General features: G+C 35.1%; 1 protein-coding gene across 1 annotated transcript in view; it reads right to left on the reverse strand.

Moving 5' to 3' along the window:
• Positions 1–2,528: 2,528 nt before the first annotated feature.
• Positions 2,529–25,516, reverse strand: part of LOC123555947 (FERM, ARHGEF and pleckstrin domain-containing protein 1-like) — a 137,335-nt gene continuing 114,347 nt past the window's right edge. Inside the window, exons 18-27 of the mRNA XM_053547095.1 lie at positions 23,903–23,961; positions 23,224–23,295; positions 21,627–21,695; positions 20,521–20,610; positions 18,794–18,879; positions 15,109–15,218; positions 12,781–12,926; positions 10,106–10,213; positions 8,871–9,022; positions 2,529–7,728 (exon numbers count right to left, since the gene is read on the reverse strand). Coding sequence (XP_053403070.1) covers positions 7,647–7,728; positions 8,871–9,022; positions 10,106–10,213; positions 12,781–12,926; positions 15,109–15,218; positions 18,794–18,879; positions 20,521–20,610; positions 21,627–21,695; positions 23,224–23,295; positions 23,903–23,961 — 974 coding nt within the window. The 3' untranslated portion in view covers positions 2,529–7,646. The remainder of the gene's footprint in view (positions 7,729–8,870; positions 9,023–10,105; positions 10,214–12,780; positions 12,927–15,108; positions 15,219–18,793; positions 18,880–20,520; positions 20,611–21,626; positions 21,696–23,223; positions 23,296–23,902; positions 23,962–25,516) is intronic.

Genomic DNA, 25,516 nt, shown 5'->3' on the forward strand with positions numbered 1-25,516 from the left:
TTACGTGGCCTCAACGCGAAACTAGTCTATCTGCTTCTATTTCTATATAAACAGACTAATTTCGCGTTGAGGCCACGAAATTTAGGCATTCACTTTAAAAGCTATAAAACAACATTATCTAAAACTTAAATAAAGGCCACATTTACAACACAACAGTTTAACATGACAACAACCTTTCTAGTGAAAGCACGATATATATAATATTTCAAACTATGACATCTCATCTATTGCTAGGGTTTTATTCAATTCTGGTATATATTTAAACTGAGATTGGTTCAACCTCCGCTGGTTAAATAACAAAAGTTCTTGGTTAACAATAAAACCTCCAGTTAACAGTTACCGTATAACCTCTCTTAATGACACCTCTAAAAAGCAACACCTTTGTAAAAACCTTTTTTCTTCCAATATCAGTCAGAATTCTAAGTAAATTGCACCCCAAGAGCATTAATCTGTACAGCAAACAGAATTTACCTTAAACCCCCATATTAATGCCCTGTGGCATTACAGTTTGCAACAGGGCAGGAGTTTCTAGGCCCTAAAAAGAAATATTTTTCTTTTTTTTTCTAACCTGTTTAGTAAATATAATCTTTAAATCCAATTTATGATTGAATTTTACAGCACTACCATAGTACTGGTACCGTATTTCACCTAAGTGTTGGGACACCCTAAATCTTGGGACACCCCTAAAATGTGGAAAAATAATTATTTTTCTTGACCTAAGTTTTTGGACATGTATTTTCTCAGCGTATTTTCGTCCCTAAGTGTTGGGACTAAGGTTGTACTGATTCAAGATGTAACCCAAAATCCGTTATTATACATTGTATGGTGTTGTATCGATCAAACATATCAAATAATTATAAGTACCAAGACTATTTTTTTTAACATTTTCGTGTCGTGTTTTTACTAGTAAGTGTTGTATTTTTTTTTTGCTGCAGCCAGGAAGTCATTTTCCGTTATTTGTTTATTTTTATTTACCACTGACTGGAATTTACCGCGATCGTACAGATATCAAAACGCCATGCCGGTAATTTTCATTCCACGGAGCAAGTGCACCTATCGTAATGTCTAACTTACACAGATCCGTTACTTTTGTTCATCGAACGTATACAAAAAACGCGCGTCACGCATTCATTTTTTATTTTATCGCTTCAGATTTTCAACACGATTGAGAAGTAAATTGTTTGAATTCTATAACGATTTTAAAAAGGTATCGACAGAATTTGCAAATTCTATAAAAACGGTCGAGTTTTCATAAAATTACTTGCAAAATTTCAAAAGCGCGATCTTAAATACTTATTCTTTCTAAAAGTAAATAAATGATACAAATTTGGGCATAAAATTCAGACTTTTGACCAGAAAGTACAAAAACAGAATAGAAAAATCTAAATAATGAAAAGGCGGCACAATTTAAATAATATGAAGTAAAACGATTTGTAATTTCCTGACGGCAATAGTCACAGAGGTAAGATATCCGCTATTAAGTTTGACCACGTTACCTATTTATACGGGATATTGCACATTCAAAAGCTTTTTTTATTGATTGTTACAAAAACTAGATCTACTTCTCAGCACTTAAGAACGAAGGCGATCGATCAAACATGATGTGCAACCATGGCGCGAAAGCAAGAAAGTAATGCCATGAAAAACTCGGGGAAACTAATACCGCTTTGATTCCACTTCTAATGTCATGATACCGACACACTTCTTTTAGCTCTTTGAGGGGGTGTTAATTGATGATGAAAAAGACAATTACTTTGTTTATCAATCAGAATAATTATCGATAATCGTTGTTTTTTTTTCCGCTTTCAACAAGGGTGGGTGGGATGTTACCGATGACATTATTGTGTCCATATTTTTGGGACACTTTTCAAAATAAGTATTATTTCGGAAATAATCTTGGGACTGTAAAAAAATAATTATTTATGCTGCCCAAGATTAGGTAAAAACGGTATTCACTTAGTTTTAATTTTATAATATGGGGGGATTTATTTATTTAGGAATACAGATATATTAGGTAGATTTACCCAATGCTGTTCACTCTAGGTTGCACTGTACTTTAAATTTTGGCTAAGCCCTACCTTAACCTTTACCCAGCTAAATTTCTAAATTGGACTGGTCTATCATTCAATTTGGGCAGTACCATTTATTATTCGAAGCAATGCTCACTGAAAATTTACAGACTGAATAGCAAACAGTGCGGATCAAGATCAGGCTGCACAGATGTGCAGCCTGATCTTGGTAGACTCACTTGCCACCAGCAGGCTAAAAGTTAAATACAGAGGTAAGGTAAGAGGCAAAGAGAGATAGAATTTTCAAAGTAACTTTTGAAATATTGCTCTATCTAGTAGACAAATTTGAGTACCTTAAAATGCTGAAATATTGATTTATAAAAAACACTTAATACATGTAAAAAGTCAAGAAAAGATAGAGAAGGTTTAAGACACAGTTGTATAAATGTTATCCCAATAATGCTTAAGTCTAAAGTTGTCGACAGAATCTTATGAAATTGTGCAAAAATGAATGTGTGAAAAAGGGGAAAAAATCACAGCATCCCATGGCGAAGGCAACATAAAGCTTAGACTTGCATTTTAGCTATCAACTTTATTCAAAGTACCACAGAACCAGTTTGTATAAAAAAACAAAAAACATTAATAAATAGAGAGGTTAAGATTTCATAGTTGTTCAGGTATGGATACAAGTAGTGTATTTTTCAATTAGCATCTCTAGTGTCAAAATTCAGAATGTCGTTAAACAATATCTTGTTAGTTCAAAATGTTTGTGAAAAATTAAAATATGAGTTTTAGCATGTAAACTCCCAACAATTTTTAGTAGACACTTACAACTATTTTATGTGCAGCAAGCAAATCTGACAACTTAAATCAGACACTTATTTATATGTATTATGTATAACAAGCAACTCCAGTAACACTTTCGAACAATTTCCAGCAGAGTTATCTCGACCAGTACCCTACACTTAGGCATAAATGTAAAGGTCATGAAATCTCAACTTGCCTATTTACTTCAAAAATTTTCAGAAAAAAAAAAATGTTTTTTATTCTCTATTTGTACATGTAACAGGATGCTGAGAACCTACCAATCAAAATCATTATACAGAGTCATTTAAACAAAGCTATTTTAAACAAAACATTGACTGCACTAAAAAATCACATGGCACGATATCTACACAAAATGTAAATATATAAAACATATATGCTGACAAAAAGGCACAATAAAACAATCGGCTGTTAAATGACTATTGTAACTGAAAAATAAGTCACATCAATTTCATTATACAATAAAACCCTTCAGTATAGAAAGACTATTCTTAATTTACAATATTAAAGTTATTATTTGATTCAGAACTTGTCTTCTGTGTAAGTTGTCAAGATTTAAATAAAAAAGTTTGAAAATAGAATAAAAATTAAAATTCTGAAGTCCTTAAGAATGGTAAAACTGCTATCATGATTAAAGTATTCAAAACACAAATGACAAGAAACCCTGGTCTAGAATAAAGGTATCAGACACTAATTCACACAGTGTACACTGCCTAGGCCCTTACAAAGTTTCAAAACGGTTGAGAAAACCTGCCAATTTCAGATTGTCTTTATTTAAAGGTGAAGGCAAGTATTTATCAATGATTTAAGTCTGAAACAAAAGATTTAGGCTTAAAAAGGCTAAATTTTCTTCTTCTTTTTTCTGTCATTGTTATATTAGCATATGATGAAACTTCGCATATAAATTATATATGAGCATTCTACTGACTTGGGAAAGTTTCATTAGAATTAATTTGTGAAAACCGTCAACTGAATATTTGACTTTCACGTCTTTAAGTTTCAGGTTAGTATGATTCCAGGATACACTCAAATGTTAAAAAAATGTAGTGATCCTCTGAGCATATATGTGGTATTGACTATATATCAGAAAACAATGTGGCTTTTCAATTAATTAAAGACAGCACACTCACAATGAATTTCATCTTAATGTCTCTATGTACAACAGAAATCATTGCTCTGATGTAAAGTCAAATTTTCACATTCTGAATAATCATTCAGAGCTCGCACTCAAGTCGTATATTTCATTAGGACTGAAACATGATTTGATTTACATGGAATTGGCATTACATTTCTTATAAACAAGAGCTAAGACAGCCAAGCTCGACTATTCGAAATATTGTCCCAGAAGCAGAAAAATATTACCCAAAAAGGTTAAATATCAAAAGAATTTTAAGTTCAAAATGAGGCATAATTTGACCAAAATGCATATCAGTTATAGGACTTGCTGCTATCAACTAGTTTTATAATCCCGAAGGCACATGTGAAGTTTCAATTCAATATCTGCATTAGTTTTGGAGATAGAAACTCGCATGTAAAATTTTAACCAGAATTTTCAAAGTCCAAAAGGGGGCATAATTTGCCCAAAATACACGCTAGAGTTATGGGACTTGACCCAGTGAGGTTGGTTATTGATCTAGAAAAAAAAAAGTTTCAAATCTATATGCCTTTTTGTAATTGCTGTATGTACTTGCACGCAAAACTTTAACCAAAATTTTCTAAGTCCAAAAGGGGGCATAACTTGCTCAAAATACATGTCAGAGTTATGGGACTTGACCCAGTTAGGTTGGTAATTAATCTAGAAAAAGAAAAAATAAGTTTCAAATCTATATGCCTTTTAAAAATAGCTGTATGTACTTGCACGCAAAACTTTAACCAGAATTTTCTAAGTCCAAAAGGGGGCATAATTTGGCCAAAATGAAGGTCAGAGTTATGGGACTTGTTGCTATCAACTAGTTTTATAACCCCAAAGACACATGTGAAGTTTCAAATCAATATCTGCATTAGTTTTGGAGATAGTAACTTGCATGTAAAACTTGAACTAAAATTTTCTAAGTCCAAAAGGGGGCATAATTTGCTCAAAATACATGTCAGAGTTATGGGACTTGACCCAGAGAGGTTGGTAATTGACCTAGAAAAAGAAAAAATAAGTTTCAAAGCTATATGCCTTTAATTGATGGCTGTATGTACTTGCATGCAAAAACTTAACCAAGGTGTGACGCAGACGCTGACGCCAGGGTGAGTAGAATAGCTAGACTATTCTTTGAATAGTCGAGCTAAAAAATGGAATGCTGGAAGAATAATGATTTATACATATAGTTATATAAATAATCTTTCTACTGTTTCTGTTATAAATAAAACTTTAATTCAATGATAAACATCAATGCATGTTATAAATTTTGTTAACACTCCTTTACTCTTTATACTGTGAAGTAGCACTTAGAAAACAATTATCAGAGTGCCCTTAATCACCGGATTATTAATTTTGCTCTCCCTTAATATCGCTGTACGGTACCTTTTATGAAAGTGGAAAACATAAATAATTTGCAATCTAACGCAAATAGAAAATATTCCTAAAACTTATGGATTATGGGATTTTTTTGTGTCAGAATAAATGACAAACAAGAGCTGCCACTGTTAGTGACAAACGCCCCTGAAGCAACCCTTGGGATTAGATGAACATTTGTGTTAGGGTTAGGGTTTGTAACTTTAACCCGGAACCCTCGGTCATAAGCGCGACACACCTTCTCAATTTGGTTAACATTTGTGTTAAATTATTTTCAAATCCCCTTATGAATGTTAAAGTTACAGCCAGACAAGAATTTACACGGATGCACACACACACGGATGGATGGACAGTGCGATTTTAATATGCCCACCTTCGGGGACATAAAAAAGATTGGCATTAGTGGTACAAAAATTCACCCATACATCTACCCTCACTGTAAATAAACTGCCAGTTCAATATCTGAGATCATATTTCACACAAATGTATGTAATGCCTTCTACGTCCAAAAGTCTTAAACAAGACAAAAAATAACTTGTATTCATTTGTTACATTCCACTGATTTGACAGAAATCAACTATATTGTATCTATTTAACATGTACTGCATATCACCAGTTTAACAGTCGGATTCAAAATAACAATTCTAATAAAGGTTACATATCATATTGACTGTTTTGTATTTATGCAAAAGTATGCTGCACATCACCAGCTGAACAGTTAGATTCAAAATAACACTTCCAATAAAGGTTACAAACATATGAACTATTTTATATTTATTCTATTCATGTTGCATATCACCAGTTGAACAGTCAGATTCAAAATAACATTTCCAATAAAGTTTACATAATCATTACATCAAAGCAAAAAATGATTAACTGTACCAACTTAAAGAAGCAGTTAACCATTTTTTTGTGCTGAGGTAACAAATCAGGTAAATGAAGCAAATATACATAAACGAAACTCGGGGTGGCGGGTCTACATAAAATGCAAGTATGCCTAAAAGCTCTATCTGATTACATATCATATGTAAAATTGATTAAAGGCAATACTGACAAACCAAATGGTATCAAATATTACTGGACACCCTGCATGTGTAAAAATAATAATCCTGGAAATGTTTGTGGACTGCCCTACCAGTTTAATCTTTAAAGAATATACTTGAAGACTTTACCAGAAAGGTCTTTTTTGAATCTGACTGTAAATTTATGAACAGTATATGAAATACTGCAAACGTCACATCAAGTCAAACATTGTTATGTCAAAATATACTATATACAATTTTTACCATCCATTTTTAAAGCCAACATTAAATTTTTCATATCCTGTGAAATTGTTCCAATTTCATTATACGACTGTTCCTTGTGGAAAAACAACTTCAGTGGTATAATCCTGTATTGACTAATACAAATTACCACATTAAAGGACACCCCTCCAGGTATATGACAATTTTTCTTTAAAAACAGAGGTTTTTATGTCTTCAAGACATTAACCTGGAACCAAGTCCCTTCAAGTTACAATGTGGATTTTCAAAAGGAATTAATTTATCTGGGAAAGTTCATTCCTGCCTCTACTTCAATTTTATATTTTTATTTAGATTTTGTTTCAAAAGCAAATTATTTGGTTTTAATTTCCAATTGTTCAAGGTAACAAATTTGTCTTTTCCAGTCAAACATCTTGCAACTGTCAGCTGAATTGCTTCACTGACAAAAAAGCAGTCTGTTTCTTTTATGCAACAGTATGTTAATTGTTTTCAAAATGACCCCACCCACAATGCACTTCTTTAATGTATATAAAAACATATTTCATGAGGTTTGTAAAATGAATTGTTTCTGACATCAACTTGTAGGTAAAAACAATATCCTATCTGCCTGGTTTAATGTACATGACTGCATAGTAACTTTAGAACTTCAATTCTGGAAGTTCAAGGAATAGAATATCTCCAGTTCTGATGGATTCATATAGCTCCATAGAGAACAGTATCTATTCAACTCGACTGTCACACTTATATTGCTGTATCACCAACACAAATGTGATATCACACTTCAAAACTGTTTCCCTTCTGGATAAACTTATAAATATATATACGCTGTTGCTATTTAACAATGCTACATGAATACCAAAGCGTATTTTCAAAATGATTTTTGACTGTTCAATAATAAGCACCTAACATTTGGTTGTTCTATGTATCTGTAAAATGTTAATAATGTCTAGGTACCAGTTAATCAAAACCTGGTGCCAACTGAATCAAAGTTTGGTACCAACTGCTCAATGCTGGGAACCAACTGAACAAAATCCTGGTACCAACTGATCAAGGCTGGGAACTGTCCATTCTGCTGAATAATCTTGTTCTTCTGGCTGAACTTGTAGCACTATTAATGACCTCCATCCACCTGTAATATAACAAACAAGGTCAAGATCATTTAGCTACAATGTAATACACAATGTCAAGGTCATTTAGCTACAATGTAATATACAATGTCAAGGTCATATAGCTACAAAATTTGACAAAATGTCAAGTCTTCTAGGTACAATGTAATATCAAAGATATTAAGCAATATATGTAAAACACATGTTACAGTCATTTATCTACAATGTGAAACACAATGTCAACATCATATTACTACAATGTAATGCACAATGTCAAGGTTATACAGCTTCAATGTAATACACCATATCTATCTCATCTAGGGACAAGGTTATCATTTTTCAAGAATGTCAAGGTCATCTAAGGACAAGGTCACAAGCAATGTTAAGGTTATCTAGGGATATGGTAATATACAATGATACTGTTATCTAGTAAAATGGCAACAGAAAATGCCAAGGCCATAAATAGACAGACACAATTATAACTATCAATTCTAAGAGTAATTTAGCAGTGTCTACTCTTCTTGCTTTTTCTTTAAATATAATCTAACGCATATTTTCTTCAGTATCTGCTTAAGTGGGCTAGTTCTATAATTACTTTAAAGTTAACAACTTCAATCCGTTAGCAAAGTTCTTTCAGTAGATCAACCTAAGCATATATTATATTATACCAGATTTATATAGCGCCCTTTTCGTGATAAACACGTTCAAAGGCACTTTACATATAGCAAACGCAGCCAAACGGCGCAAAATTCATCCTCTACAGGTACAGACACAGAGCGATCTGACCAGAGGGACAGAGTGAGATAAAGCCCCCAGAACAGACAGAGAGAACTTTTTAGATACAGACGTGTCCAGCTAACTTAACCTAGCTCTTTTCGTATAGACAGTCTGGTTCTTTAACGTGCCTGGTGTATAGCACGGATACATGCGAAGCCATCTTTCCTGGGAAGAACCAGTACAGGCCTCTAGTTAGGTGGAAGACACTCAAGAGCATCTCAGAAATTTCCAGTGCCTGGATCAGGATTTGAACCCCGGATCTCTGGATTGACAGTCAAGCGTCTTACCACTAGACAACTGGCCCACCTTACTAGACCCCAGCATAAATCCACAAAACAAGCGACCTATGTATAGAAATTTCAAGGTATAATGAAAACATAACAATTACCTTTCGAAAGTGTACTCACTTTCTGCACGAAAGAAGTACACATGATTTTTAAACTGTAATTTGAACACATGATCCTTCTGTATGTTATCATTTTCCTCTGGCTGACTGACAGCATAACCTAGCAACGGTAGGCTAGCCAGTGGATAGTCATCCTAAAATTAAACATCAAACACTGTCTCACATTTCAAGCATAATAGGAAAATACAAAAAAAAGTATCTAGAAAGGTAGGCTGTATAGCAGGATGGGAAAATCTGACAAATTAAGGATCTAGAAAAGTAGAATGCTTCACTTGTGTTTCTTGAGTGATCTGCAACAAGAAATTGCATATGACAACCTGTCTAAAATAATCAAGTGTCTATTTAAAGTGCTTTTTTTGGTCAGCTCTGAGATGGGAAATTGTAATCAGTGATAACAGAACAATAAAGTTGGTATATTATTTCTGCTTCTTAAGAATAATGTAGGGCCACTTTTTAAAGATTTTTTAGATTTAAAATCTGGATCATTTATCATGGGAGTTTTGCAGCAAAAACTGTTCTGTAAAGTATAAAGGCAGGCATATGCAAGCTTAGGAGTTAGAACCTGACTTAACTGCCACCTTTATTAAAGCAGCCACTTGCCAGCCAACTTCCCAAAATTACATTTTTGTTTAACTTCAGCATGTCCTAAGCAGCAGTGTGCCATAAGCAACCAACCAAAGAAGCAACAAAATCTGGCTGCATTCTCTTTTGTCAAGAAGAACTTCCACCTTCACAATGTATGAAACTGCAACCCCTAAGTTACTTATATCATGTTAACCAGAAGCAAAAATATTTACAACAACACTGATTAAAATTAAACTTGATAATTATTTCAAACTTGTTTACAAATTATCTATTTTCTGAAAGCTATTTCTTCAGGGTATTTGGTCCTGCCCTTAGTTAATGGTGTAAAATGTCTTCATTTAAACTTACTTGTTAGCTCAATTGTGATGAAAACTTCCAGCTTATCTGAATCCTTCTTAAGCCTGCTTCGTGGAAAAACTTGTAATGGCATCATATGAGAAATTGTGATCAAGACCCCAGTGGGATTTGAACCCCTGACCCCCAACACTCCCCACCATCTATTAAGCAGCACCTTATCCACTAGACCACCAATGTCTTAAGGACCGTTCTTTGTAGAAATGTTTCACTTGTTTGTAAGATTTGTTATTTGACCACTTCCGTAGCTAATAAAAGGAAACAACTGATATATATACCTGATATGTTTTATAGAAGTATAAGCAGAAGTTGGTGAAGACAACCCACAGTTTCTGCCAGCCATTACTGTTCTTGAACTTGCGTAATAAATATCCACTCAATTGATTCTGCAATGATAAAAATGAAATGTGTCAGTACTCTAAACACATACAATATCCACATTAGAGCAATCACTGTCAGGGGTTTCATTAAATATTGAAGCAGAAGGTGGAAGTTGAGAAGCAGAGGGGACGGTGGTCAGGGCTGTCTCTATCCCCACCTACAGTGAGTTTTTTTAACTTTTTTTTTCAACATTATATAGTAATCCAAGTAAATAGAATTTTGGATACAAGTTGGAATCATGCCTAGACTGTCCTTTAACTCCTTCATTCTCCTTCATACATCTTATCCCTATTAAAAACTTAATTTGCTACAGAAAAGGCAGCCCAAGCTTCACATTACTGAAGCAGGGAGCCCTTGATGAAACCCCTGACTTCTAGGAAATATTTGTTACACAAAGGCTTTTGCTCTTAAGAAGTTAATTTGAAATGTTTTTCCTGATGGAAGAGAATATATCTGCCCTTGCAGACAGGTGTTTGTTCCTCAGAGTGATGTTGTTCACAGAAGCTATACCATGCAATAAAACCTTTTTTGAATGCCACTAAAGCTCATATACCTCTCTTTCCAAGAGAATCAATTTCTGCCTTTACATCTCTCTTTCCAAGTGAATCAATTTCTGCCTTTACATCTCTCTTTCCAAGTGAATCAATTTCTGCCTTTACATCTCTCTTTCCAAGTGAATCAATTTCTGCCTTTACATCTCTCTTTCCAAGTGAATCAATTTCTGCCTTTACATCTCTCTTTCCAAGAGAATCAATTTCTGCCTTTACATCTCTCTTTCCAAGAGAATCAATTTCTGCCCATACATCTCTTACCAAGTGAATCAATTTCTGCTTAAATACCTCTTACTAAAGGAATCAATTTCTACTGATACACCTCTCTTACCAAGTGAATCAATTCCTGCTCACATACCTCTCTTTCGGAGTGAATCGATTTCTGCTTAAATACCTCTTACTAAGTGAATCAATTTCTACTCATACACCTCTCCTACCAAGTGAATCAATTTCTGCTCATACACCTCTCTTTCCTACTGAATCAATTTCTGCGCAAATCACTTGTACCAAGTGAAAAAAATCTGCTTCTTAGTTAATCAATTTCTGCTCATACACCTCTGTAAGTGAATAAATTTCTGCTCAAATACCTCTCTTTCTAAGTGAATAAATTTCTGCTCAAATACCTCTCGTACCAAGTGAATAAATTTCTGCTCACATACCTCTCTCACTAAATTAATCAATTTCTGCTCAAATACCTCTCGTACCAAGTGAATCAATTTCTGCTCACATACCTCTCTCACTAAATTAATCAATTTCTGCTCAAATACCTCTCTTGACAAGTGAATCAATTTCTGCTCACAAACATCATTTGGACAGAATCAATAAATCAACCTCCCAACAGCAACAACCTCTGTACAACAAAACAAATTACAATAGTCCCAGTATTGATCCTCTGCAGAGGTTTCAAAGAAGTCTCCAGAGAGTATAAGAAAAGTGCCGGAATAACTTGTAGTTAGTTTATTTCCTATTTTTAGCAATGCCAATAAAACACACAATATATTACAAGTTCCTGCTTTAAACTGAAGCAACCTTCTAAACTCTGTGAAAGGAGTTTCCTAACACAGGAAACAAATATCAGATAAAGTGAGTATCTCCATGAGAAGAGACATAATAAAGTACAATTACTCACAGGAAACACTGACTCTCATACCAATTACATCTTACAATGTATCAATATTAACTCCCTGATTGAAAGCCTGTCTGTCATAAATTTGATTTTCATGGAGGGATTGACATACATCCAATTTTTATTGAAGAACTGACATTTAGTGTGATCTTACGACAGTTCCCGACTTAATTATGCATCATCTGGGATTATCATTTAGATCAATAGATAAAAAGAATGCCAGTAATATAGGAAATCCTAGACATCACTACCTCACTTACATGTAAAAAGCTTTTTCAGAAATGTAATTTAAATCAAACAATCAAACAATTACTAGGTAAAGACAAGAGTCTGCAAGTGCTGGTCAGTATGTTAGGAAAGTGTTATCGTTCAGAATTTCTAAGTACAAAAAAGGCCATAATTCTAACAAAATGCCATTTAAAGTTATGATTCTTGGCCTACATATAGTCAACTAATGATGGTAAACAAGTGTAGCTCTTACAGTTTTTGAGAAAAGGTGGACCTAAACAAAAATTTTCATAAAAAAATTCAAGTTTTCTTAGTACAAAAAGGGCCATAATTTTGGCAAAATGCATATCAGAGTTATGGTTCTTGGCTTACTAAGTCACCTAATGATGCTAAATAAGTGTGCAATGTTTCAAAGCTGTATCTCTTATAGTTATTGAGAAAAGGTGGACCTAAACAAAAATTTTAACCAATGCCGATGATCAAGTCATGACAATACCTTGTAGATTTTTTTTTAAATCAGACAAGCTAATAAAAGATCAACAAAAGAAAAAATATTTGCTTTCATAAACCTTTAAGAACAGAATAAAATTTGCAGAAAAATACTGCAAGGCACATATTCCCAAAATCTCTATCATTTCAAACTAACATAAAAATATATTGCAGTCACCTTGACAGCCTTTTCATGATCCCTCTTGCTGACGGAAGTATTCCGATGCCAGCAGACGTGCATTGTAGTATTAGCTCGATGTTGTACTTGTTTTTCCGGTGATGGAGGGCCGTGATCATCCCCAACTTCTGCATTTTCTGTAGAGCCTGTAACACGTGAACATTATTACATACCAAACTGCTTTGCAATACCAAAAAATTGTTACAAATTTTTCATTACATACAAAATGTACATCACGTAGAGCACTACAGTCTACATGCCTACCAGGAAATAGTTCCAAAACATCAAGAGAAGTAAAGTGAGTAAACATGACATCGAGTACCAGTGGTTCATTTTCAGCTTGTGTCTTGTTTTATTTTGGTACCATACCAAAGTCATCTCATTTTAGATGAAATAAGTAAACTACCTAATTATTTTTAAAGTGAATTATGACCAGCAATTTATCTCATAACTTACTGGTGCTAGATTTAGGACTTTTATAATATATTAGTACATTGTACTAGATTTAAGACTAGGTCAGGTACTGTATCTCATTACTTACTGGTGCTAGACTTAAGACTAGGTCAAGTAATGTATCTCATTACTTAGTGGTGCTAGACTTAGGTCAGGTAATGTATCTCATTACTTACTGGTGCTAGACTTAAGACTAGGTCAGGTACTGTATCTCATTACTTACTGGTGCTAGACTTAAGACTAGGTCAGGTACTGTATCTCATTACTTACTGGTGCTAGACTTAAGACTAGGTCATGTACTGTATCTCATTACTTACTGGTGCTAGACTTAAGACTAGGTCAGGTACTGTATCTCATTACTTACTGGTGCTAGACTTAAGACTGGGTCAGGTACTGTATCTCATCACTTACTGGTGCTAGACTTAAGACTGGGTCAGGTACTGTATCTCATCACTTACTGGTGCTAGACTTAAGACTAGGTCAGGTAATGTATCTCATTACTTACTGGTGCTAGACTTAAGACTAGGTAAGGTAGACTAGGTCAGGTAATGTATCTCATTACTTAGTGGTGCTAGACTTAAGACTAGGTCAGGTACTGTATCTCATTACTTACTGGTGCTAGACTTAAGACTAGGTCAGGTAATGTATCTCATTACTTACTGGTGCTAGACTTAAGACCAGGTCAAGTAATGTATCTCATTACTTACTGGTGCTAGACTTAAGACTAGGTCAGGTAATGTATCTCATTACTTACTGGTGCTAGACTTAAGACTAGGTCAGGTAGACTAGGCCAGGTAATGTATCTCATTACTTAGTGGTGCTAGACTTAAGACTAGGTCAGGTAATGTATCTCATTACTTAGTGGTGCTAGACTTAAGACTAGGTCAGGTACAGTATCTCATCACTTACTGGTGCTAGACTTAAGACTAGGTCATGTACTGTATCTCATCACTTACTGGTGCTAGACTGAAGACTAGGTCAGGTAATGTATCTCATTTCTTAGTGGTGCTAGACTTAAGACTAGGTCAGGTAATGTATCTCATAACTTAGTGGTGCTAGACTTAAGACTAGGTCAGGTACTGTATCTCATCACTTACTGGTGCTAGACTTAAGACTAGGTCAGGTACTGTATCTCATTTCTTAGTGGTGCTAGACTTAAGACTAGGTCGATTGTAGGACATTTGCCCCCCAGGACATTTGCCCCCCCAATGAAAAAATGTACTACCGGACATTTGCCCCCCAGTTGAAATGGCAGATAGGACATTTGCCCCCCCCTTCTTATTTTCAGAATGGACATTTGCCCCCCAATATTTTTGTCCTATGTGCCAGTAGATATACTGTGTTTTATGTTGTTTTATTATCAAAATTACTCTAAAAGGCAATTTTCAGTAAAAAAAACAAACTATTTTATTGATAGAAATTTGATGAATATGTTAATTACATTCAGGTGTTAAGGTAAATAATAGCCTTTTATTGAGTTATAAAAGTGCTCATAACAATGTTATAATATTTTAGTTTGTGCAATGTTTTTAACACTCAAAACTTGTTAATTTGGCAATTATCTACTAGAAAGATGTAAGAAACAAAGACATTGTTATCTACAATATGATAATTATCTTCTATCAAGTTCCTAAAAAATCACTAGGGGGCAAAAATATTGGGGGGCAAATGTCCGTTTCAGAAATAAGCACTGGGGGGCAAATGTCCTATCTACCATTTCAACTGGGGGGCAAATGTCCAGCAGTCCACTTTTTTATTGTGGGGCAAATGTCCTGGGGGGCAAATGTCCGGATCCCGACTAGGTCAGGTAATGTATCTCTTTTCTTAGTGGTGCTAGACTTAAGACTAGGTCAGGTAATGTATCTCATTACTTACTGGTGCTAGATTTAAGACTAGGATAATTAACTTTATCATCATTTCTTGACTTGGCTTGAATTGTCGCCTCATTCAAATCTTCTATCCACTTGTCCTTCTCCTCTTGCGAACTAAAAGGAAAAAATACTCTACATGAGACATTTCTTCAATACATTCCAATTTATTCTTAACCACTTGAGAATGAAATGTAATATGTTTTATGTCATTTTTAAAAATTTAATTACAAAATTTGATTAAATTCAACAAAAAGCAGTCAGGCAATATATTACCAATCTCTTGGGTGTAATTCTTTCTTTTACTTTCTGTAGTGAGAAACCTAAGATTTTTTGTTCACTGAATATTTCATTTGATGTCTTATTTAAAACAAAATTTCATTAACTCTGAGACCCCTGTGAGACTCATCATTTCCATCATATAATACATTACTTTAGAAACTTCCACTTTTTTTTTTTTACAAAAACGAATTTAAAGATATTGTGTAAAAACCTGGTTGTAAGCATTTTTCTTTTCTTTGACTGATTTGCTGCACCTAGGTTTAATGCTGACTAGGTAACAAACATGCAAAACTACATTCTGCTGAATACTGTTTTAAGGAATGGTTTAAAGCAAATGAAAAAATAACTATTTCACTTGTACATAATTCATGGACTTCTGATATAATGGAAATGAAAAAGACGAAAAACTCACCTGAAATATATGTTTAAGATGGTTTTGAAAGTTACTGATCACACAAAGCACAGATTGATCTGAACTTTCTTACATTATCTTTGTTTGTTTGATTTGGGTTTAACGCCGTTTTTCAACAGTATTTCAGTCATGTAACGGCTGGCAGTTAACCTAACCAGTGTTCCTGGATTCTGTACCAGTACAAACCTGCTCTCCACAAGTAACTGCCAACTTCCCCACATGAATCAGAGGTGGAGGACTAATGATGTCAGACACAATGTCGTTTATCAAATAGTCACAGAGAACATACGTCCGGCCCGAGGATCGAACTCACGACCCCGCAATCCGTAGACCAACGCTCTACCTACTGAACTAAGCAGGCGGTTCTTACATTATCTGTCAGTAATAAAAAGTTAAAACAATCGGCTATGCAATGATCAACAGAGAAATGAGGGAAATGTCTTGAAAATTACAAACCATTTTACAAAGCTAGTACAATATGAAACAAAGAAGACTTACCATGAGACACAAACAACAAACACACTGTATATTATCAACATGTACTGTGAATACATAATGAAAGCTTGTCTGATGTGTAACAAGTCCTACAATTACTGAACAGACTTTCTCTCATTCCAGACAAGTAATTATGGACCAGTTCTCTGGTAGAAAAACTGCTTAACATTATCTTATATAATGGAAAATTGTCCTAAATTTATCATTTCATGCAGTAAATAACTATAATACTTCATTTAAATATACGGTGTGTCGAGAGTAAATGACCACCTATTATCTTCATTTTCAATACTTCATAAATCTAACTCAACAACATGCTTTGTGAAAGGACATGTATATGAATATCTCTTGGTTAAATTATTGTCAAATCAGAAACATTTGAGAGGAAGTAATTTTCACAACTATTTTGCTTTTCTTCTTATTTCAATATAAGACCTTGTTAAAATCAGATTTTACTTACTTCTATTTCAAGTATTGAACAGCTTATCTGAACATTAAACTTACAAATTAGGCTAGTCACATGAAATTGTCTATAACAAAAGCAGGACAGAAGTTTTTACATCAGGCATATGCTGAATAGGCGTATACACTATTATGGCCATATTTCTTGCAGAAGATATTTAGTGACGGCAATATGACTGATGTTTTTTTGTTGTTTTTTTGTTTTTGTTTTAATACAAAAATGTATTTCAGTTATGTTTGCCAGCAGTGGAACTAATTAAAAACAGTCAAGAATATTGATTTGCATTATAACTAACTTGTTGCAAATCTTTAGGATACTGACAACTTTTCCTGTTTCAATTATAAGCCACACTCATGCAGTGTGAAGTGGAGGAAGATGCCAGACTCAGGCAGCACTTGGGTAGAAACCCCTCACAATCCAGCTGGACAGTTTCCTCAAATCCAATGAGGTAATTATTTTTGTTGGATTTAACGTCGCACTGACACAATTATCTGCCATATGTGGACTTTCCAGCTTTGATGGTGGAGAAGACCCCAGGTGCCCCTCTGTGCATTATTTCATCACGAGCGGGAACCTGAGTAGAACCTCCGATCTTCTGTAAGCCAGCTGGACAACTTCCTCGCATTCAACGCCCAGACTGAGACTCGAACCTACATCAATGAAGGGCAAATGATTTGAAGTCAGAGACCTTAACCACTTGGCCACGAAGGCCTCCCAATGAGGTAAAGGCTATTGATTTAAGGTTAGTAACCTTAAGCAATCAGCAGTGCTGACCCCATCTACTGACAATCTAATCACTATTTCACATGTAAATACACAATACTAAAGAATGTATAACAAGGCAGTCTGAAAGACAGCTAAATCCCTCGCCACTGCTATGGATAGTGAAAGGGTAAACCTTTGATTTTAGCTGTGACCTTGACCTTGAACTGACATGGCTGACTCATGAATTCTGCACAACATCTTGATGAGGTGATCATTTGACCCAAGTTTCATGAAAATCCTTCAAGGGGTTTAGGAGATACAGAGCTGAAACCTTTGACCTTCAGTTGTGACCTTGACCTTGAGTTGACATGGCTGACTCATGAGTTCTTGATGAGCTGATCAGTTGAACCAAGTTTGATGAAAATCCTTCAAGGGGTTTAGGAGATCTACAGAGTGGATACCAAATGGAAGGCTCAAACCTTCGACCCTTAGCTGTGACCTTGACCTTGAGCTGGCATGGTTGACTCATAATTTCTGCACATTGTTCTGATGAGGTAATCATTTGACCCAAGTTTTATAAAATTCCTTCAAGGGGTTTAGGAGATATAGAGCGGACACAAAATGGCAGGCTCAAACCTCTGACCTTCAGTTGTGACCTTGACCTTGAGCCGACATGGCTGACTCATAAGTTCTGCACATCGCCTTGATGAGGTGATCGTTTGACCCAAGTTTGATGAAAATCCTTGAAGGGGTTTATGAGATATAGAGCGGACACAAAATAGAAGGCTCAAACCTTTGACGCTAAGTTGTGACCTTGACCTTGAGCCAGCATGACTGACTCATGGGTTCTGCAAATTGTCTTGATGAGGTGATCATTTGACACAAGTTTTATAAAATTCCTTCAAGGGATTTAAGAGATATAGAGCGGACACAAAATGGAAGGCTCAAACCTTTGACCTAGAGTTGCAACCTTGACCTTGAGCCGGCATGGCTGACTCATGGGTTCTGCACATCGTCTTGATGAGGTGATTATTTGACCCAAGTTTTATAAAATTCCTTCAAGGGGTTTAGGAGATATAGAGCGGACACAAAATGGCAGGGTCAAACCTTAGACCTTGAGTTGTGACCTTGATCTTGAACCGACAAGGCTGACTCATGGGTTCTGCACATCGTCTTGATGAGGTGATCATTTGACCCAAGTTTCATGAAAATCCTTCAAGGGGTTTAGGAGATATGGACCGGACACGATTTTGTTACAGACAGAAGGACGGACGCAGACCATTCCTATAATCCCTCCGCCACAGCGGGGAATTATAAAGAAATAGGAATTGATACCTTGCTGCTACAAGTATACACTTGTTTCCACCATATATAGCAAAACTGTTGGCAACAGCCATCTTAGCATGGTCAGACTCTTCTATCTACAAACATAAATCATTTCATTTTTTTACATTTTAATTAATTTCATTACAATACAGCATAGTACAGAACAGTATGGTACGATACAGTATGACACGACACGGCATGGCATGACAAACAATACAAATCTTATTGACGTCAGTGCATACATAAACAGAAAACATAAGCTATTTAATGACATTCATAGCTCAATTCTTCAACTTGTAACTAACAGTGTATTCTCAACATCATCTGTTCATACAATAAGAAACAGCTTGAATTACAGATCACAGGGAAAAGATCAATACATCTTGAAATATGACATACCTAGTTGCAAAATGTTGAGGTATCAGTTATTGGAAAATTTCAGTAACAACGTTTTATGCACTACAAAAGAATAACTCAGTTCGCAAGTTTGAATAATTTAAAACCTTCTTCCAAAGAAATGTCTCTGCCACTTCATAATTTCATTTCTCAAAAGCTATCCTACTGGAAGTGTTTTGTAATATTACAGAAGACAAAAATGATTACATAGTTTTCATACTGTTCTTACACAGGCATGGTCCAACCTGTTAAATTTTATATTACTGTCTGCAAAGCTGAGTGTTTAAGAAATAAACGGAGGTAGCATCAGTGCTGAGTTTATTAAAAATTCAAGGCACTTTCAGTGATTCTAAATAATTCTGACTCAAGGGTAACTGTTTAAGCAATAACTAGACTCTACAAAGAAACATCCACTTATTCAATATGAGCCGTGCCATGGGAAAACCAACATAGTGGGTATGCGACCAGCATGGATCCAGACCAGCCTGCGCATCCGCGCAGTCTGGTCAGGATCCATGCTGTTCGCTAATAGTTTCTCCAATTCCAATAGGCTTTAAAAGCGAACAGCATGGAGCCTGACCAGACTGCGCGGATGCGCAGGCTGGTCTGGATCCATGCTGGTCGCATACCCACTATGTTGGTTATCTCATGGCACGGCTCATATGTGTTTTTCCTCATTTTTCAATTCTTCAACAGTTCTTCAGTCTATGCAAAATTGGGTCAGTTAGTCTATGTAATATTTCTAACAGAAAAATTCAATCAGAGTACAGCACAATTTTTCCCCATCAAATTTGTCCCGGGAAATATTTTCCGAGATTGGATATCACTCATAACTTAATAACTGGTAATCTTGAGACCTACACACAAAGGTGCCCCTCTATGCATTATTTCATCTTGGGCGGGAACTTGGGGAAAAAACACAGACCTTTCTTAAGCCAGCTGGATGGCTGCCTTGAAAAACTCAATGCCTCAAACAAGGCTTGAACTCGTATCAATGAGGGGCAAGTGATTCAAAGTCAGCAACCTTAACCTCTCGCTACAGGGGTCCCTGGGTGGACATTCAGCAGTAAAGACAATAATACTAAATAATAACAATTATTGTTAACCTTTAGCCTGCTGGCGGCAAGTGATTTTGCCCTTGCAACCAGTGCAGACCAAGATCAGCCTGCACATAAGACCATGTTAAAATCAGATTTTCACTATTCACTGTTCACTATTCAGTCAGTAAATTTTCAGTGAACACCCCTTTGAATAATTAGTGGTACTGCCCAAACTGAATGATGGACCAGTCCATTTTATAAACTTTGCAGGGTAAAGGTTAAATGTTTTATAGTACTTACTATCATTCCTCTCAATGGCACCTGACCATGAACTTTGAACTGTTGAAGGGGTGTTGCCGTTCTACTTGTATACACCAACATGTCAGAAAACTGAAATAGAACTCAATTAGTACAATATCTTTGAACCAAAGTCTCTAAATTTCTGTGAAATCATTTAAAAATTCATGGACTGGAAATTTTGTGGTTTTGACTAAAATGGCTATTTCATAAAGATATGAATTTCATCTTCTTAATATAAAATATATAAGACTTTTATTTGTTTAATGGGATTTAAATTTGAAGATTGAAACAATCATGCAACAAAAAAAACTCAATCAACAAAATGCATATTAATGATATTAATGATAATATTAATGATTTCACAACTAAGGTAAAATTAAAAACATTTTCATTTTCACAAGTGAAAATATATGCAGAGGTATTCTAGCTGATCAGATGTTAGCTGCTGAACCTGAAGGTTATTGGCCAAAATCTGATCAAGTTTATAATAATAATTTCTAATGTTACACTGGTACATGAGTATTTCCAGGAAGCTGATTACAGAAAATAATCAAGTAAGTTTCAAGTTTGCTTAAAAAAACAAATGAAATAATTTCATGAAACTGAATCATGCAGGTAATTCTCTAAGGTGATAGAAAATTTTCTTCAAGTTTCAGGAGTTCCTAATGCAATACTGACAACAGTTATTGGAAAAATAAATTGTGTCAAGATGGTTTCTATAAAAGTGTTTTTGTGAGAGATATTTCGTGGCAGCTTCTTACCATAAGATGTCTGGTATTTGATTATAAAGTACAGATGAAATATATTCTATTAGATGTCTCCAGAAGCTGTGAGTGACTTCTAATACCATAGATAATACATTCAAAACTTGAAGGGGCAAGCCTGTAGATTAATTTTTTTTTCTTTTGAATTTAACATCACATTAACAAAATAATATGTCATATGGTGACTTTCCAGCTTTCATGTTGGAGAAAGACTCTAGGTGCCCATCTTGGGAGTTATTTCAAGCATGGGCAAGCAACTGGGTAGAACAAAAGACCTTCTGTAAAGCCAACTAGAGTTTGAGACTGGTTTTGTAACCTCAAAATGAGTAAATTTATACTTACCAAGAAGAACATTCGTTGTTGATAACCTTTTCTCGAAAACTTCTGTAAACAGCCTTCACGAATAAACTCCTGGAAATACCATCAGTAAAATAATAAATATAATAATAAATAAATTATTCAATCATGTATATAATGTCTTATAGATGAACATCTCTCAACTCCTTTAGTCACTTCAGACAGAAATTCTATGAGATTTGATTATGTAACCATGATACACAAATGATATAACTTTAAGCATTTCAGACATACATTCCATCGTTTGCTCTTTATTCCCCCTTTACCTAGTGTCATTTTATATCTCTGTAGTTATCTTACAAGTAAATAAAGCAACCAAAATTGAGTAATTATTTGGTTACATATTGGCGCTGTGTCCTGTCCTATATATACATACCCTGGCAAATTTAACCTGAATTTTATCAAGTTTTTGAAACCTGGGTTTATGAATTTGGGTTCTTAGACTAGCTTTTCCTACAATCTCAGTAAACCATAACCTGCCGGGTGTATGATGTGTCTAGATTGTAACATGATAAGAAAGGAAAAGTAGACCATCCATTATCAGGATTATCAGGATGTAAAATGTGTCCAGACTGAAATTTTATAGGAATGGAAAAGTTAACCATACTCTTATCAGGGTGTATGATGGTGTCCAGAGTGTTACACGACACGAAAGGCAAAGTTAACAATACCCTATAAGAGTATACTATAGTGTCCAGACTGTAACAAGATAGGAAATGAAAAGTTAAACCAAGTGTGATGATGTCAAGACTGTAACATGATACTAAACCAAACCCTATATAAGAGTGGACTATGGTGTGCAGACAAACATGTTAGGGACAAAAAAGTTTACCATACCTAATCTGGGTTTACAATGGTGTCCAGACTGTAATTTGACAGGAAAAGAAAATCCAATTAACCCCTATCAGGATGTATGATGTGTCCAGACTGTACCACGACAGGAAAGGAAAAGTTAACCATACCCTCACAGGGTGTAAGATGGTGTCCAAATCTACCATTATAGTAAAGGAAAGTAAACCATACTTCATCAGAATCTACAATGGTGTCCAGATGATAACATTATAACAAACAAGAGCACCCCAATGCAGAGCAATAAACGCCCGAAGGTATCTTTGATAGTTAGGTTAACTGGGACCAGATGATGTTGCTTAGTAAACACTGGTTATAGTTTAATGTCATAATTGTCATGACTAAAATAGGCAGACACGAAATAAGTCGAATGACCTTTCGTCTTGATGTAGCAATTGTTTGTGCCAAGTTTCTTCAAAATCTTTCAAACATTTCAAAAGTTACAGAGTAGACACTAAACAAGTCATACCATTGATCCTTGGTGAGCCATCAAAAACATGCACTCTGCACATCCTCTCGATGTGGAGAACTTTTTATCAAGTTTATTGGAAATCCTTAAAGGGGTTCAAGAGTTACAGCGCAGAAACAAAATTGCTAACAGAGGGACGGACGAATACCGGTGTCATAACATAACACCCCCCCCATCAGGCGTATAATAAACCATATCCTTCAAGGATGCATGAATGGTGTCAGAACCATAACATTACTATAGTGAAGGAAAAGTAAACCTTACCCTATCAGGATGTACTATGCTGTCCAGACCAACCAGGTCTCTCTGTAACTCCATCAATTTCTGTAGATTTTCCTGAAAATAAAGCATGTTCAAAAATAAACATCTCCAGACTTTATAAAATTAAACAATAAATTACAACGGTGCAAAAAAGTTAAAAGAAAAGATTATTAAATTAACAGTCTTCATTAAATTTATGGTTCTTCTCATTTAATTACGATTACTTTTTAGGAGCAGAAGAATACCGAACAGAAATAAACATAATTGAACTGCACATATATCTTACATTTCTTCAGGACTGGTGGTCCAGTTAGAAGATGAGAAATGACAAAATTAATTTGTTTTAAATACTTGAAACAGCCTTTTCCAAACAGATTTCATGGAATGACAAATTTGTTTTTCATACTAAAATTTTTCACAAGATTTATGTAGATAAACACCACCTAGAAAAAATTGGGCTTCGTAAAGTGAAGAAGGAGACAATTTCTTGCCATTACAAAAACAACGCCTCATATATATATGACAAATGAATGAAGGATTATAAATAAACCTATATATGTGTTCCCTTTAAATCAACAGTATAAGGACAGTTTACACAATTTATGTGGCAGTCAGCGTCTGAATACAAGCATGTAAGTGAATAATTGATAGATATTTTACAATAACATAAACGTGGACTTACCATGCATTTCCTCTGGGACCTGAATGTCTGGGCAAGTTCTATCAGCTTTGACAGAGTGGCTGAAAATAAAAGTTTTACATTGTGCAGTTAAGACTGCTTATTCTTAAAAGTAGACTCAAATTTGAAATAATCTCCAACAAAAAGCAATCTGCACAGAACTACCTCTCTTCAGAAAGACTTCAATACAATGCTGCCTCTCCACAGGAAAGCAAAAATATATTGATACCTCTCTGCAGCAAGCTGTATATACATTACTACCTCTCTACAAGGAGCCATAAATACATTACTGCCTCTCCACAGGAAAGCAAAAATATACTGATACCTCTCTGCAGCAAGCTGTATGTACATTACTACCTCTCTACAAGGAGCCATAAATACATTGCTGCCTCTCCACAGGAAAGCAAAAATATACTGATACCGCTCTGCAGCAAGCTGTATGTACATTACGGGATCCGGACATTTGCCCCCCAGGACATTTGCCCCCCAATAAAAAAGTGGACTGCTGGACATTTGCCCCCCAGTTGAAATGGTAGATAGGACATTTGCCCCCCAGTGCTTATTTCTGAAACGGACATTTGCCCCCCAATATTTTTGTCCCCTAGTGATTGTTTAGGAACTTAGCAGAAGATAATTATCATATTGTAGATAACATTGTATTTGTTTCTTACATATTTCTAGGAGATAGTTGCCAAATTAACAAGTTTAAGTGTTAAAAACATTGCACAAATTAAAAAATTATAACATTGTTATGAGCACTTTCATAACTCAATAATAGGCTATTATTTACCTTAACACCTGAATATAATTAACATATTCATCAAATTTTTATCAATAAAATAGTTTTTTTTTTACTGAAAATTGCCTTTTAGAGTAATTTTGATAATAAAACAACATAAAATACAGTATATCTACTGGCACATAGGACAAAAATATTGGGGGGCAAATGTCCATTCTAAAAATAAGAAGTGGGGGGCAAATGTCCTATCTGCCATTTCAACTGGGGGGCAAATGTCCGGTAATACATTTTTTCATTGGGGGGCAAATGTCCTGGGGGGGCAAATGTCCTACAATCGTACATTACTACCTCTCTACAGCAAGCTGTATGTACATTACTACCTCTCTGCAGCAAGCTGTATGTACATTACTACCTCTCTACAAGGAGCCATAAATACATTGCTACCTCTCTACAAGGAGCCATAAATACATTGCTGCCTCTCTACAAGGAGCCATAAATACATTGCTGCCTCTCTACAAGGAGCCATAAATACATTGCTGCCTCTTTACAAGGAGCCATAAATACACTGCTACCTCTCTACAAGGAGCCATAAATACATTGCTGCCTCTCTACAAGGAGCCATAAATACATTACTGCCTCTCTACAAGGAGCCATAAATACATTACTGCCTCTCTACAAGGAGCAATAAATACATTACTGCCTCTCACAAGGAGCCATAAATACATTGCTGCCTCTCTACAACCATAAATACATTACTGCCTCTCTACAAGGAGCCATAAATACATTGCTGCCTCTCTACAAGGAGCCATAAATACATTGATGCCTCTCTAAAAGGTGCTGCCTCTCTACAAGGAGCCATAAATACATTGCTGCCTCTC

This window comes from Mercenaria mercenaria, chromosome 7, assembly GCF_021730395.1.
Source record: "Mercenaria mercenaria strain notata chromosome 7, MADL_Memer_1, whole genome shotgun sequence".
NCBI lineage: Eukaryota > Metazoa > Mollusca > Bivalvia > Venerida > Veneridae > Mercenaria > Mercenaria mercenaria.